Source organism: Falco rusticolus, chromosome 4 (genome assembly GCF_015220075.1).
Source record: "Falco rusticolus isolate bFalRus1 chromosome 4, bFalRus1.pri, whole genome shotgun sequence".
NCBI lineage: Eukaryota > Metazoa > Chordata > Aves > Falconiformes > Falconidae > Falco > Falco rusticolus.
Window position 1 is genome coordinate 7,993,212 of NC_051190.1, and position 16,669 is coordinate 8,009,880.

General features: G+C 41.7%; 1 protein-coding gene across 1 annotated transcript in view; it reads left to right on the top strand.

The window, feature by feature from the left end:
• FANCD2 (FA complementation group D2) overlaps nt 1-16,669 on the top strand; it is a 53,430-nt gene that overhangs the window by 6,630 nt on the left and 30,131 nt on the right. The window contains exons 8-20 of the mRNA XM_037385568.1: nt 897-975; nt 1,725-1,849; nt 2,339-2,426; nt 3,375-3,479; nt 4,674-4,774; nt 5,265-5,373; nt 6,117-6,152; nt 6,532-6,675; nt 7,765-7,899; nt 9,327-9,458; nt 11,437-11,544; nt 14,707-14,816; nt 16,263-16,323. Coding sequence (XP_037241465.1) covers nt 897-975; nt 1,725-1,849; nt 2,339-2,426; nt 3,375-3,479; nt 4,674-4,774; nt 5,265-5,373; nt 6,117-6,152; nt 6,532-6,675; nt 7,765-7,899; nt 9,327-9,458; nt 11,437-11,544; nt 14,707-14,816; nt 16,263-16,323 — 1,333 coding nt within the window. The remainder of the gene's footprint in view (nt 1-896; nt 976-1,724; nt 1,850-2,338; nt 2,427-3,374; nt 3,480-4,673; nt 4,775-5,264; nt 5,374-6,116; nt 6,153-6,531; nt 6,676-7,764; nt 7,900-9,326; nt 9,459-11,436; nt 11,545-14,706; nt 14,817-16,262; nt 16,324-16,669) is intronic.

Here is a 16,669-nt window from a genome sequence, read left to right on the forward strand (position 1 = left end):
TCACATTTTGAATGTTGCATGCGCTTCTGGTCAGGCTGTCACAAAAATATAGTAGAACAATTTTTATGGAAGAGGGGAAGAATATTTTAAATGAAATAGAATTCTGTCTGCCTTCAAAGGAGGTGACTGGCAGAGCGACGATAGATGTCTATAACAGCAAGAAAGATTTAGAGAAGGTAATTGAGGAAGCTTTAACCGTTGTTTCTAACTATGCAAGGCAGCAAACGAAAAACCCCAGAAGTACTTTTTCAGATTATGCTTAATTACCCTGTCAAATTCAGTGTTGGAGAATGTAGAGGTTAGAAGTTACACAGAGTTGTGGGTTTATTTGTTTGGGTTTCTGTTGTTTTTTTTTTCTAAAGCCTTAGGGATATTAATGGAGTATAGATGTACTGCTGGATAGCAGACATGGAGTGGGTACCGGCTTCTGCCTTGGAGATTTGATAAACTGCTTATTGTTGGAAACTGAATAGAAACTGACAAGAGTGCTCTGTGAATGCCCTGTTACCCAAAACTTGCCCCAAAGCATCTGACTACAGTTGAGGACAGGGATACTGGGCTCAAAGGAGATTTAGGCTAAGCTAGTCTAGTCACTCTTAAGGTAGGTAGCACAGGAGATCTGAAGTGTCATGTATGTTTTGCTTTTTGTACCATAACTTAGGATGTTGTTCTTGGTGGTATATTGAAACAGGCTGATAGTAACCCTGCTTTGTTTGCGTAGCAAGTAGGTTTCTTCCTAGGTGCTGCTAAAATCTGTAAGGGTGTTAATGATATTTTCATAATATGGCTTTGATAGTTGGTTACTTTGAATTGCATCTCATGGTCTCGCTGAACAGCAGCGAAGCTTTTGAGTCTGTCTGTCTGACTGATCTGTGTTTCGCTTTCTGCTGTTTTAGCGTGGGCACCTTTGGAACAAATTTTCCCCGGCTCATTGTCAATCAATTTAAATGGCTTGATGGGCTTCTTGACAGCCAGGTGGGTACTGATGGTGCAGTCACATGTATGCTTTTTCCAGTCAACTTCTGGAATGCCTCTCAGGTGGGATGAGATCAATTATTATGCTCATGAGAACTGATCTTGTCTTCATATTCACATGCTGAAGGACAGACTTAATTCTCTCTGGTTTATTACGATTGCTTTCAGTGACTTCTGAACATCCCCTTCTACTGTTTTTCTTCCCTTGCTCGAAGTCTTCTTTTTCATACATTTGTATCTACGTATGTATTCATTCACATGGGTGATCCCATGTTAAAGCTGTTGTTGGCAGGAAGTTATAATCCCCTCCTGTTAAATTTTAACAAGAGATACTACGTACTTGCAAGCATCTGGGGATGAAATCTCTGTTCCTGCTTTGGTGGTTCTTTTCCTTCTTTCACTAAGCCAGTCAGTCTCTGTGGGTTACTTTGTACTGGAGGGCTGTTACTAGAGGGTCTCAGAATTAACTAAATCACGATGTTACACTAAACACTGAGAAGCTTGCTGTTGTGTTCCCCAGTTTTCTTTGTTCACCAAGATAGTTATATCCTATCCTACCGGTAAAATACCATTGTTCCATAAAAGTCTGTGCTATGGTTCATGATTTCAACAGGAAGTTAAGGGACAGTTGGCATAAATCCAGACAGATGACTTACTGAGTGACCTTACATGTGTAATATTGCCATGCTAATGAACTGCTTGCTCACAGTGAGACTCACGCATCTTACAAGTGTTCCTCTTGTCTGCAGGAACTGGTCAAGAAGTTAATACAGATGGTTAGTGTCTCTCCAGTTCCAATCCAGCATGATATTATCACCAGTTTACCTGAGATCCTGGAGGATTCCCAGCAAAGTGAGGTTGCCAGAGAGCTTAGGTACAGATGATTCTGTTGGGGTTTTTGATTGGTGGCTTTTTTCACCCTTGCACTTAGCAGGAAAGGACATCATGCATTGATGCAGGTTGCACCAGGACTGACAAATAGTGGGACAACAGTCTGTTTCTGTTAACAGTAACATTCAGCGGCAGCTAGCACTTGCTTAGGACATTTCATTTGTGCTGTTACGCTCTTGGAGAGGTCTGAATGCTCCAAAAGTGCTTTTATCTAACAAATTGTTAAACCTTTGACTACCTGGAGACAGCACAGGTAGAATCTAGTTAAGTACATACTCATTACTTTTGCTGCATCAGTCTGTGATCAGTCACTTGGATATTACTATAGACAGCTAATCTAGGGATATGTTGTTGGAAGTTTCAGGGATTTTTTTGCAGTGACCACGAAAACTGCTGGAATCATACAATTTACTAAAGATCCATTCATGGTTCTGTTAAGAGGTTCTCTTATTTTTTTTTTCTTCTGTATCAGCTGCTTACTAAAACAGGGCAGACGTCTAACAGTTCCAATCTTGGATGCGCTTTCTCGTCTGGATCTTGATGCAGGCCTTCTGGCTGAGGTAAGAGCTTTTACTGAGCAGCTGAGCAGAGCCTAGCCCCTGCTGAGCCACATGAAAGCTACAGCTGTTGGTCATTCGAAGTATTTTGCTAAATCTGACTCTTATAGGCCTTCAAAAGTCCTTAGCTCGCCGAAATTGAAAAGGATTTGGAGAAGCTAAAACTGTTTCTGGAAACATGCATGAGGGGTTCAGTGAGGAGCAGAGAGAACTTTTCTGGCTGTTACAGTATGCATTCAGAAATTTCAAACCAGCTGTTCTAGCAAATGCAAAAGCACTTTGTTGTGCTGCAGTAAATTTTTACTGTCTGTCTTAAACCTGCTTATTGTCACAATTTCTGTTTTGGAAGTATAGTGACCAGACTAGACTGCTATATTCTAAGTAAAAGCAGACTGGTGATTAAGTAAATGCATAATCATAGTTTTTCTCTGCAGAATGCTGATGAAGGAGAAGAGCCTTATGCCTTATGTCTTCTGGACATGCTGGATTGTTGCACTTCTTGCAGTTAGGCTTCTTATGGATAGAATAAAATGGGTTCATTTTAGTTCATGAACGATTTTGTGTAGTCCAGGCTACACTGTGCTTTTCCCTTTTGAAAGCCAGTTAAAAAATGATGGAACCGAGCTCTTCACAGCAATGCCAACTGAAATGATAAGGAGTGACAGCCACAAATTACAGCCTAGGAGGTTCAGGTTGGACATTTTGCAAAAATGAGTTAGGGTCTGCAGCACTGACATAAATTATCAGAGAGGTGGCGGGGCTTGGGGGTTTCCTCCATCCTTGGATATCTTCAAGACTCAGCAAAGCCAAGGCGAGTCTGATCTAATACTGACAATATTCTTGTTCTGAGCAGAAGTCTGGACTATAATCCTCCAAGGATTCCTTCCCACTTACTTAACTCTTTCTGTGAACTGTAGTCTTGCAGCTGATCCAGTATTGCTTCCTCCTCAGGTGCGGCAGTCTGCCATGACCATTGTGCCTTCTGTAAAACTGGAAGATTTGCCTGTAGTAGTAAAATTCATCCTCCATAATGTCAAGGCAGCAGACGCAGTAGAGGTACAGTATTTTTTGCTATACTAAAACCCAAGAAGTTGTCTAATCCAGTGTGTGTTTTAACAGAGAGCAATTGCTTTACACAAATGTTTTCAAGTGAAATTTCTAATATTGCCAAGAATCAAAGCACATGTAGTATATCTGTCCTTTGACATGGATTTAGTTATGCCTTCAGGCCTGAGAATTGAAACCTCCTCATTTCTGCTGGCTATTGTAGATTTTTCTCATTTGTTTTTAGAATATCTTTTTTTTTTTTTTTGGTGTAAACATCTTAAAGAACTGAAAGCAGTCGAATTGTCTTGAGCTAAACCCTTAGACTTAAAAGCTGTAGTTAGGTGGCAACTTTATGCCTCTGAATTTTATCTAAGAATCATGTGTTGTACATACCTTTTAAGGGCTTTAAGTTCCAGAAGTGTCCAACAGGCATGGGACTGCAACTTGGTAATTCTCTTCTTGTTTTCTCCACTGAGACTGAGTTCATATTTTGGAAAGATTCTTGCAAGGGTAATTCTGTTTGAGGACTGTTTTCATTCTGAGATGTAAGGTTCTTCACATCTTCCACACAATGTTTGAATTTGCTTTATCTAAGAAAAAATACTCAAAATACTTTTGAAATGAACCAGATTGTATTTTGTCAAGCCAGCCTTACTGAACTATTGAACATCGGGGTTTTTTCATACTTTGAGGAAGCCTCAGTGTAAGACATGAGGATTGTGATCTGCCCAAATCTTTCTGGGAGACCACTGTGAAAACAGCCTGCCTGTTACAGGCAAGCCGGTCTGCTGATATACTGCGATTTGGCAGTAGTCAGATTGGTAAACTCACATGCCCCAGAATTCCTGTGACTGTCATATATCTTGCTCAGCTGCTAAACAGGATAAAACTAGCTCACATCAGCATACAGCAGATACAGGTGGGAATTTCACTGAGTAACTCTTAAGAAATCCTTTCATGCTTTCTGCATGCATCTGCGATGTCATGACTTGACAGGTGAAGAGCAGTGTGTTGCTGGTTCATTTCCTAAGTTTTTTTTTAAAAAAGTTTGATCATAGTTAAATGCTTATGAATCTTTAAAAATACATGAGTTTTTGATTTGTAATTTTAGGATTATTCTGGGAGATTGTGTTTTCTTTTCCTCAGCTTTTTCTGTTCCTCCCTTGTGTCATAGTGATTTGTACAAGGATTTGTATTTTACAGGTGATTTCTGATCTTCGTAAGAACTTGGATCTGTCATCATGTGTTCTGCCTCTGCAGATCCTAGGTTCCCAGAAGAAGCTTAAAAGCCAAGTCCAGGCCAGGTACTTGAACAGATTTACATGATTCTTCAAGGGTAAGATGGGACAAGGGAATTTCAGCTTTTCTTTATCTGGTCTCTCTAGCACACAGTTGCATACATGAGCCTAATTTATCCTGCATGAAGGTGCAGACACCTTTGTTCCTTCCTGCTTGGTGTTAATATAATGTATTTGTCCATCCTTGCCCAGATGGCTTCCCCTGTCACATGTATAGTTCCTTTTGAGCCATCTGCATCCATGGCTACATGGGGGTAAGCAACTTCATTTATAATAATGTTGCTGCCAGTTCATCTGTTTTTAAGTTCCCTCCAGTACATTTTTGATTGATTCTGCAACCTTTGCTTCCACTCTCTTCTGAAACTCCCTATCCTTGCCAGAGCATTCCCTCTAGAGAACGGCTGCTTTCAGGAACTGCTGTGACTGCTAGGCTGCCTTGTTCCTTTTACTACAGCATTTACAATGACTGAGTCTCCTCCTTTCTGATCATTTGCAGTTCTTCCATGAGCCAAGTAACCACCAGCCAGAATTGTGTGAAGCTACTTTTTGATGTGATCAAGTTAGCTGTGAGATTTCAGAAAGATGTCTCTGAGTCATGGATTAAGGTAAGCTACATGCTTCAGTCCTTGTTTCCTTATTTAATTGGACTCCTAGGTTGAGCCTGAGCCTTTCTTGTAATCAACAGTGACATTGAGACAACTGTTAGCCTGTCGTTTTACCAGTACAGATTTCATTCTGTGTTCCAGATTAGCAGTGCTTTGTCAGAGTCTTTCTTCTTCAGTTACCAATTGCACAGTACTTGCTAGTGCCCACTGGCTCCTCTGTACAGTCCCCAGATCTTGAAGTGCAGGATAAACCTGGCTCTGCATGTTTTCGAGAGTGTTTTGGAAAAAATAGTCTTAGATTTCTTTTCCCATCTGCAAGAGAGCAAAAATGTATGCCTATATATTGAGACTGAGCTGTATGAAGCCTTCAGGTACTTGAAAATGTCCAGCTAGAAATCAGTATTGGCTGGTTTGGGGCTAAATTTATCTTTAAATTGTATTTCAGTGAAAACCATGAGACTGTTTCTTGTTTTCAGCCTTTCATTGCTCAGTACCTTATTTCCTTTTTCAAGCCTGATGTTATTTGAGAACATCCTTGTCAAATTTTCATGCTGTCTTTTTGAGTGCCTTCTGGGTTCCCTGCCGTTTGCAAGATGTAGTTTGCTGGCTTTGATAGCTGTCCTGTCATAAAGGAGAGAAATCTGTGAGCAATATTTCTTTTGGTGTCTACATTTTTTTGATTTGGTTTTGGCATATGGCATTGTACTCTAGCATAACAGCTTTCTTGGTGTTTTTGCTCTTAGGCTATTGAGAACAGCACGTCTGTATCTGACCATAAGGTAATACTTCTGACTCTGCGCTTGTCTCTGGGAGTGTCGTCTTCTGCTGGTGTTCTCAAGGGCTTTCTTCATGGTTGTAGATGAAGAGATTTTTCTAGCCGGAGCAGAAACTGCCAGTGATGTTGCATGGGTGTTTCTTTTGGTATTTGACTGGTTCCTAGTATAATGGCCATCCATTTTCTTTGTAACTCTTGGTGCATCCCTTCTAAATGTCAAGGGACAGAGTTATCCTGCTTTAATTCTGTCCTGTTGGACTAAGAAGGTTTTTCTACAGTTGTGGCTGTTGGGGCTTTTTGAGCTTTTGATTTCAAAGTGTGTAGTTGCCTGGATTGTTTAATGTATTGTCAGAATAATGACTGGTGGTTATTTCCTCTAAAAGGTTCTGGATCTGATAGTTTTGCTGCTAATCCATTCTACAAACACAAAGAACAGGAAGCAAACTGAGAAAGTACTGAAGAGTAAAATCCAACTGGGCTGCATGCCAGAACAGCTGATGCAGAATGCCTTCCAGAATCATTCAGTGGTCAGTACTGATTCTGCTTTGGGAATCCCTTTTCTGTTATCTCTCCAAGATCTTGTCAGATGATGATTTAGCCCTGTGCTGCATTACACATACTGTTCCAGTTATGTACATCTACTTCTGGTTTTTGATTTTTGGTTCCAGCTCAGTGTCCCAAGGCACGTGTCCTCTGTTGTGTCACACGGGGTTTTTTTAGACATGAGCTTTCCTCAGAATTAAATGGGCTTTATTTTGGTGCAGAGCCTCTCAGCTGAAGGGATGTGGTCTAGCCCAAGATCTCCATCCACTGTGTTCAGGCATGCTGTGGTCTCCCACAGTATTATTAAAAGTTCCTATGTTTACATGCACCATTTTTCAAGTGCAGTGTTTTCTAGGTCTAAATATATGTGTTGGGCATTATGTTTGGAATGTAATGTAAATTACCATTCACTATGAGAAAGCTGAAAAGATCCATGAAAAATTACATAGTGCTGCTTGTTAGAGGTAGAGGGCAGATAAACGCAGAGTTATAAATTTTAAATTAATTGAACTATAATAATGCTTTAAGTAGGCACATTTTATTCTGAGTATAAGTGGGTTTAATTCAGTTTTAGTTTAACTCCCTTTCAGAGTAAGTTAAGCTAAATTAGGCCACTTTCCATGTGAATAAGAGCTTGTTGTTCAAAGGTGCTCTGTGTGATTAAGTTAACTTGAAAAGTTAACTTTCTGAGTATCTTGAGGTAGCAGAGTCCTGTTAAAGTAAGGCCAACAGTGTGTCTGTCTTTGGGCTTATATTTAGTGGTACATTGCTGTAATGTAACTTTCCTGGTGTCACCTATAAGGGTCATGCTGCTCTAAGCTCTGCAGCTTTGCAGGTTGGCTTCTTAACCAGACTGTAAATCCTTTGTGTGAAGACTGAAGAAACCCATTCTGGTGTGCCTTACCTGTTCTTGTTGCCCATTTGTGCAAGAGAGGACAGTCAGGAGGCAGAAAAGCACCTAGTAAACTAGACAAAGCTTTCAAGACGAGCTGTACTGCACACTTTATTTAGAGAGCTGGGTGTGTTGAAAAGAAGCAGCAATAATCTCCTCTTTTGTGATGTCTGTATTTCAGGTTATCAAAGAATTCTTCCCTTCAATCCTAGCACTTGCTCAGACGTTTCTGCACTCTGCACACCCAGCCGTAGTCTCCTTTGGCAGCTGCATGTACAAACAAGCTTTTGCAGCCTTTGACTCTTACTGCCAGCAGGTATAGTGTGATGGGTGGCATCTGTTTTGTGTTTGCACTGTGTTCTAGAATGTATGTTGTGATCCTTTCAGGGGAGAGGATTTCAGGCAGTTGGATGCCTTTGGAGAGAGGTCTGTGCTGTAGAGTAGGCCAAGCAGAAGACTGGAGCAATCACAGCAAGGCTCTGGTAGCAAATGATTTAAGCACAGAGGCTGCTGGGAGGAGCAGGGAGCAAACAGGCAGACCTCGGAAGTGACAGAACAAGAAGTACTCATGGAGCAGAGGGGACTGCTGGATTTGCTGCAATTCAGAAAGCAAACACCTTGACTCAGATCTAGCCAGGAAGTCAGGACTGGCCCCCACCGTCACAAAGGAGATTTGTTCTTCAATCCATATTCCTGTTCTGTCTTATCTAGTCGCTTAGAACATCCTCTGTTTTAAAAAGCCATTGTTATAGTTTGAATTTTCCCTTTCTTTGGATAATTTACTATGGTGGAAAAGTTTACACGGATTTCCCTTGGAGCTTTGACCAACTTGAACTCTTGCTGCATATTCTGAAGTAATAACAACAGACTAGACTTTCAGCTCTGAGTAGGAGTTTCTGCAGACACGCTGACCTCGGGAGATTTGAGGATTGAAGGCAGCTCTGCACAAGCTTTTGAATGTATTTGCACTTTTTTGGGGCACAGTATGTTTATGATTAAGACTGTTTACAGCGTTGAATCTGTATTACTTACTACAGCAAACTTAACAAACAGACAAAAAAGCAACTGAGAAAAAGCTGAGATACGAAGGCATATGATGTCATCTGCAACAAGCTAGTGAATCTAGCAATACTTTGAGATGTTAAGAATTTCAAAAGAGGATGGCTGTATTAGCAATTAGGAAGGACCCAGAGCTCAGACAGTGGATGGGATGGAGAGAGATCCCTGTCCAGAATTTGTCTGAACTAAGGCCATAAAGATAATTCTGAAACAAAAATGTCAGTTTTGAACTGTTGTTGATAAAGATCGTGAAGACACTGGAAGTGCTGAAGTTAGACGCAAAGTCTTCCCAGCTATGGTGCAGTGTTCTGTGCACCTAAGAAAACAGGACTGTGTGCCTAAGAAAACAGAATAGATTTTTATTGTTTTATGTGTTGACAGCAAAGAGCAGAAACTGCAGTAGTGTTAGCAAGCAGGCAGGAAAAATTTGGTGAAGAACAGCTTTATGGAATCATGGGAGCTTTTAGATCTGAATAAAATTGAGGCTCAAGGAGAAAGTCAATATTGTGGATATCTGGAATTAAAGAACAAACTGAGAAGGAATTTAGAATAATATGGTTAATAAAATGGTTGAGTTTTGGGGTGATTATTTGTACTTGATCAACATATTCCCTGTGAGCTGAACAGGGCAGATATTTTTCCTTTGGTATTTCACAATGGTTTCTCTGGGGGCTTCTTCCTTAGGAGGTTGTGACTGCTTTGGTGACTCATGTGTGCAGTGGAAATGAGACAGAACTGGACATTTCTCTGGATGTGCTCACTGATCTAGTGATGCTGCACACATCCCTGCTGATGCGCTATGCCACCTTTGTGAAGGTATGTATATTTCTGGGGGCATGTTGTATTTCAGGTCCCTTATACCACTTTGCCTCAGATCCAGAATGGTCAGTACTTTTCAGAAACAGAGGTGTTGGAACAGCTTGTAACTGTAAAGCTATCTGTCTTGAGAAATGCAGTGGTCGGAAGTGAAAAGGATCAGCTATGAAAACATGAGCTGTAAGACAGACTATGTGTTTTTTTTGACAGGGGAAGTTGAGATAGAGAGAAAAAAAAAAGTTACCCTTCCCTGTAGCCAGAGAATGCTTGAATTGCAGGTATGGAATGACACCTACAATGGAAGGGAAGTGCTGTCTATTAACGTCAGCTATTTCAAATGCTTGGCAAAAGCCTGCCCCCTTTGTGAACTGCCTGTTCTTACCACGTTGGAAGAGTGACAGTAGAGTATTTGAATCCTAAAACAAAACTGGCAGGGATGGGGGAGGAGACTTCTGTCCTAAAATTTAAAAGAAGAAAGTACTCAATGGGGAGAAAAAAAAAAATTTTTTTGGAAGCAGGTCCAGCTGCCTGCTTCCAAAAGTAGTAAAAGTGGAGACTGAGGGAAGAGCAAAGCAGCAAGGCAAGCCTGTAACAATACTTTCCTTGAACACTCTCCAATCTGTGGTGATTTGTAGCCTAAGGACACCCTGTATTTTAAGAGCCCTTGAAGAGTACGGGTATTCCCCCTACCCTCTGTTTTTTGGTGTCTCCTTGGTGTCAGTGATTCTGTAGTCTTAAGTACACACTGTGGGAAAGCTATATACAATTTGCTGTTTGTCTGATTGATTGTTACATGTAATTTACTTGCTTAAAATATGCTAAAAAGATGTTAAGATCTGCCACAAGAATTTGCAATGCAATCTGTCACACATTTGATGGGTATAACGAAGAAAACAGGACTCACTTCCCTCCTGGCAGAGGGAAGATGTGATAAGGACTCAGTGCTGAAAGTAGTCCTCAAAAGAGACAACCTAGAACCCCTACTCAAAATTAAATGTGTTGTCAGAAGTGCAGTGGGGAGTACTTGCTCACAGCAGCCCACTAAGACCTGCTGACCTTCCTCCGACCTTGTCTGCATGTTCTTGTGCTGGCAGATCACTTAGAGATTATGGTTTCTATGGGATGATCGTTGATGCATTACCAAAGCTTGTATGTGAAGCAAGTTAATCAATGCTCTGGCCACCCCTCAGGGTCTGGCAGTATACAGTGTTTGACGTGCATCTCAGGAGTGTTACCTGTAAAAAGATCTGCAGATGCCTGGCATACCTGATGCTGTGCTGGAGCCTCTCCAGCACAGAGATAACATGAAGATCTTAGCACAAATCATCTCCCGAGACAGCTATTTTTTAACCTTAAAACTGGGTGGATTTTCTTTAGGGTTGCAAAAATGGTTATCTAATCATGTCAAACTTGATGCTTCATTCCAATTCCTGCTTGAAGTTGGCCAATAGTAGGAGAAAAATACTGGAAGCAACAGTGGTAGGGAAGTTAGTGTGGCTCCGGGAAACAGCTGGATTGTTTTTCACCGAAGCACTGGAAGATGAAATATCCTGAGGATGCCAGCCAGCACAGAAAATTCAACCCCTAGATTGTTAACATCTTGACTGTTACAGGGCTTGGAATGGAAATATTAGTGAAAATCCCATAACATTCATTTTGTCAAATACTTTGAATCCTGTGACCTAACCTGTGATAGGACATAAACAGCTGTCACTAAATATAATTGGAGCACTTCCAAAATGCTTACAGTAGCCAGATTTTTCTTTCCATTCAGCCTCTGATAAAATTAACTGCCATAATTAAGGTCAGAGCTATAGTTGTGCATTTATGATTATTTAATTTGAATGTAACTTTTTCCTGCATGTACAAAAAAGATGAAGTTAATTGTCTTCCCTGTGGCTGACAAGTGATGTATTTTTGGGAATATGGAAAGGGATTCTTGATACATCTGAGCTAGTTTATGGCTTCTGTCTTGCAGACCATTTTAGACTCTACACAGAAACTGAATCCATGCCAGATCCGGAAGCTTTTCTACATTCTCAGCATGCTGGCATTCAGCCAGAGGCAAGAAGGAAGCTATATTCAGGTAAGCAGAGACACAACAGAAAGGAGTTCAGGCTGTGCCTTGGTCCTTTTTGCTAGGTTAACTTCCAGAGTTTGTGTGGTGCAAATAATGGCCTCATCTATGAACAGTGATTGATGTCAGGCTGTCCTTCAGTTTAAAATTCTCTTCTCCTTAAGTGGCTGCAAGCCATCTTGTGGCTCCAGGCTTTCCACCCGGTATAGCAAGGGCTTATCACAGTGACTGCATACCTTACATCTTCTCCAGAAAGGTCCTCTTGTCTTGCATGTCTAAGAAAGGTGGAGCTGTTAGAAATGTGGTGCCCAATGGCAGTCCCTAATCTAACCTCCCAGTTGAAGGGGGACTGTCAACAACATAATATCAGATTTACTGTGGCTTTGTCTAGCTAAGCCTTGAGAACTTGCGAAAGTGTAAATTCAGCAGCCTCTTTGTCGAGCTTTGTTTCTCCATCACTTGGAAGCATTCAGAAAGTATAATTCAACTTCTTCACCAATAACATTCATCTCTGTTCAGCTGCTTAATGTTTGTACATGAGACAACACACTCAAGTTAGAGGAATTGAACTGCACAGAACAGAGGACTCTGCTGTGAAGTGGTAGGCTTCACACCTTTTGTGCCTCTAGTTTAAACATGAGAAGCTATCGAACCTGGTCTGTCTAAATTTATATTAATTTTATGCGGGATACCTTTTGTGACTCGGTTGCAGCATAATAGTGGCGTTATCAGATACCTTTGTCTGGATTTCTGACCAGTGATCAGATAAAGAAATATCTCAGACATTTATTTCACAGTGGAGATGTCTGGGTTTAAAATTTCCTGTTCATAAAGCTCAGCTCTTAGAAATTAGGACTATTTGCTAATAGACTAATTAGACTTTGAGTCTCTACATAGTTTCTAGTAGTGGTTATGTTTGCACATGCTAGCTGGAGACTATAAAGGAAAACTGCTTTCCCACTGTTACTGATTGGTCTGTGGCATGTAAAACAGCATGTCTGTAGTCATTTCAGGTCTTCTCACTCACCCTGTGAAGATGAAGCTCTTCACTGCCAAAATTTCTGGCTGCACAGCAGTTTTAGCTCCTTTCTGAACTACTTTCCTCAGTGATTTCCCTGCCTCCCACCCCAAGTCTTTCTTACATGCAACTTGTGAAAATTGCCTTGGCAACACACAGGGTGACTTTGCACCCCTGAAGGACTAACCATCAGGAAGAAGTGTTCTGCCTGTCACCCTCATAAATTGCAAAAAGAAGAGGAGGAGTGTAAGCTCTAGAATTTATTCTGAGCTGAGAGTTTGTAACTGTGGGGAACCAAGGTTGGCAGTTTGACTTTCTGCAGTGATAGCAAAGACTGCAGGGGTAGATCACCAAATAAATCAGTATCCAGGGAACCAACTCCCTCTTTGACTTCTCTTAACTGGACTTAAAAAATTGATGCCTCTTGGATACGAGAATCTCTACAGGCAGATTAGGCATTTGTCCTTGCATTGCACAGGTCATTCCAGAAGCATCTTGCCTAGTGAAGGTCAAGAAAAGGTAGTATAACCGTGTACTTGTCCTTTGCTACCAGTTTGATCTTGTTGGCACTGGTAGTTTGTGTAGCATAACTCAAGCCTTCATCTCCTCTGTCTCAAGACCTCTCTCTGGTCAGGGCTTGTGCTTTCATGCAGCTTCAATCCCTGAGGATCTCTGTATGGTTCAACCACCTCTTTTGCAGGACCAGTAGGGAGAGTTAATAAGAATCAATGTAACCAGGGCTGTTTTGATTCTGTGATGTTTTTCAGTGACCTGCAAGATCTTTGCTGCTTTTATGAAGCTGCTTTTGAGTTCTCACACATGCCCTGTTGCAGTCTGAGAATGCTGCTCCTCATAACAGGGATGCTGCTCTTCTGCCATGGTCGCTGCTTAAACTAGCCATAGGACTGTTGCTAACTGGCTAAAATAAGCGTGTTTTCTGCTTAGTGCATTCATTGTTCCATCCCTGCTTTGAAATGAATTGCTTTCTGATACCTACTTTTAGATATCAGGAAGTTGAGCTGTCCCTTAGCTTTGGTCAGGAACCTCTTGGCAGCCCTTTGCCGTGATTGTCTGCTCAGCTAAGTTTTCTGTCTTTTTTTCGCCTACAATTTATTAGTTTAAGGGATCGAGCAGAACATATTCCTTTCTCAGAGACACTGTTCTGGACAGCTTGGTGATTGCCCTGTTCTAGCTTTGGCTGTCATGTTTTAGATGTGACACTCTGGTCAGCTTGTTTTAGATGTGACACTCTGGTCAGCTGTTCCATCCTCAAAATGGCAGCTTTCTTAATTGGCATTCCTCTTGTCAGCAAGTGCAGGTGCAGCTTGGAGTCCTGCGGCTGATTTGCTCCACACTCTTCTGTGCTTTGCCTTTGATTTCTTCAGCAAGTATTAGACTTCTCATCCAGAAGACTGGTCTCCCAACTTCCCTGAAGCGTCGTGCTTCTGTGACTGAGTATGCTTATGCTGTCAGTGTCTGGAGACCTCCTAGTCTACCACTAGTGGTCCAGACTTTCAGAAGTCTACAGAACTGTGCCCATTTTGGGGCAGTGCAGCTGATGAGCTGCTGACACAGCTGTGAAGTAGAGCATGCTGCATTGAGACCTGCTGTGGGCTTACAGAGCTGCTGCAAAGAAACCTTTATAATTGTGCAGGGCATGCATGCCCACACCCGGGGGACGAGGGGGACAGCGTGAGAAATGTCTTAATCCCAGGTGTCGGTATGGTGTTACCTACAGCTCTCTTTGGACCTTCACCAAAAACTGCTCCATCCCTCAACCTCTGAAGTTGACAGTGTTTTAGGGGGTAGCTCTGCAGCTGCTGTTTGTAGGTGAAGAGCTCCAAGACCACCTGCTATTTTTTTTAATATATTGGTCTATTAATTATAGGTGAAACCTGGACCAACTACATGTTCTGTATAGTAATTAGAGCAAAGTCAAAGCCGGTCACTTTTAATGCTGTTTGCAGCCTTACCTGGAGTTGTATTTTCGTAATAAAGGAAATTGCAGAATGTGCACGCCTTCTGCAAAGCTGTAATCCCAATAAGCTGTCCCCCTGCAGCCTTTGGAGGTGACATTAAGTGAAGACGCCAATAGAACTGTGAGTGATGCACACAAGTACCTTTGTGATAACATGTTCTGTGTCTCTTTTTAGGATGATATGCACATGGTGATCAGGAAATGGCTCTCCAGTACAGTTCCCAACCACAAACAGATGGGGGTTATTGGTGCTGTTACCATGATAGGCAGCGTGGCATTAAAAAGGTGAGAGAAAATGTAGCAAAGACGAATTTAATATGCTTTTGGTTCAGACCAAACCTGGAGTAGAACAAAGAAAGGGGGGCACTGCCTTTGAGCCCATGCACATCTTGGTCAAATTCAAGAACTTAAAACTCTTTTTCTGCAGGCTGCAGTGTTTGGTGTTACAACCTGTTTAATACTGCTTGCCTGCTGCTGCTCTCAAAGGCATCCCAAATTTCTTGTTAACGCCTATTCATGGATGCTTTGACTAGCATCAGCAGCGCTTACTGCTCAGAAAAAAATTTGAACACTGGGGTGGACTGACTGCAGATCAGCTTCCGACACTAGGCCTTATGTGCCCCGTGTTTGAATACAGGGAAATCTAAAAGAAGTAAGCAGAAAAGTCGTTATGGCTGTGCTGGGCATTGGCAAGACAATTTTCAGTGTACTATATAAATGATTTATAAACAGCAGCCATAAATCAGGCAAACTCCTGATAAGAGGTGTGGCAAAGATTAAAGCACTTGGAAAATAAAGATTTGACTGATGTAGGGAAGCATTAGTTAGCTTGCTGATTATGCACTTCTTAATAAAATGCTTTTGCTGTTTATCACATGAAGAGAAAAGCCCATCTTGGCTCCGGGCTGTAAGTCAGTGGACTGCATTGTGGTTGCTCCCATAGCACAGACTTGCTTTAGGCACTGGTTCAAGTCTAAGCAGGGTATGCTAATATATAGTTATATCAAGAGGAGATTTGGAAAATTCTAGCATAAGAATTACAGAGGGAGAAAAACACCCTCAAGAGCCTTTGGGGTCATCTGTGCATCAAGGCACCTTTGGTGGCAGAGAGTTAGCAGGGTAAAGTGCACACAGATGATCCCAGCAGGTGGAGCATGTTCCGTGCCTTGCAAAAAGAAGTAAATCCCCAGGGAATTTGTTTGACCTGTAGAGAAATTCCTTCCCATTCAAGTCTGACCCAAATGCATGGGGAAAATCTGTCTGCTGGCACTTGAGAAGTATCTTTGCATCATGGATCATTGTGTACCTTACTGGCATCTTGTCTGGTTTCTTCAGAAAAAGATTGAAGGAGACAGACTTGAAAGCCAAATTATCAGAGGAAAAAGTACCTTTCTGAACCCTGCAAGTAAGCAGCAGGAATTTTGAGTAGCTGTCCTAATGTACAACTACAGATATTATGATTATGATAAGGTGAGGCTCTGTGGCTTTGGAAGAGTGGATGACTAGAGGGCTTAGGTTTCAACAGGTTAGAAAAAGCGTATCCCTGAAGAAGACATTGAGTCTTGTCCTGAAGGTCCCAAACGTCAGCAGGTCTTTTCCTAATAGTGTTCCAAACCTCATCTTTCTCATGTATAATTCTCTAATTTCTGGAGAGAGAACCTTCTGTGTATGATGGGTTTTGCCACCTCTTAAGTGTTGTGCCACAAAAGCAAGGCTATCAATCGCTTTCAGAACTGAAGGAGGTGGCAGTTCATTGGAGAGACCAGAGCTGAACAGCGAGCGTGATGGGCAGGTGAGTGCCAAGAATGGGGCAGTGTGGGAGAGAGGGAGGACATGGTCAGCAAGGAGGTGTAACTGGCAACACAGTCTTAACTGAAGTAGTATGTGTGTCTTGGAGTTATCTTTACTGAGCCTGGGATTCTTGTACATTAACCGCAGAGCCAAAGATCTATTGAAAATGGTTCTGGAGAAACAAAGTTCTGTATAAAGATAGCACCTGCTGCTCTTGCCTGCTGCTAGTCCAGGACAAGCAGTACTGCAACCATCTAGTGAAAGTCTTCTATCCAGATGTTATTTCAAACACAAAGGAAAGAAACAGAGCGATCTGATTCTCTGAGCCAAAGGCAGCCTTCACCTTC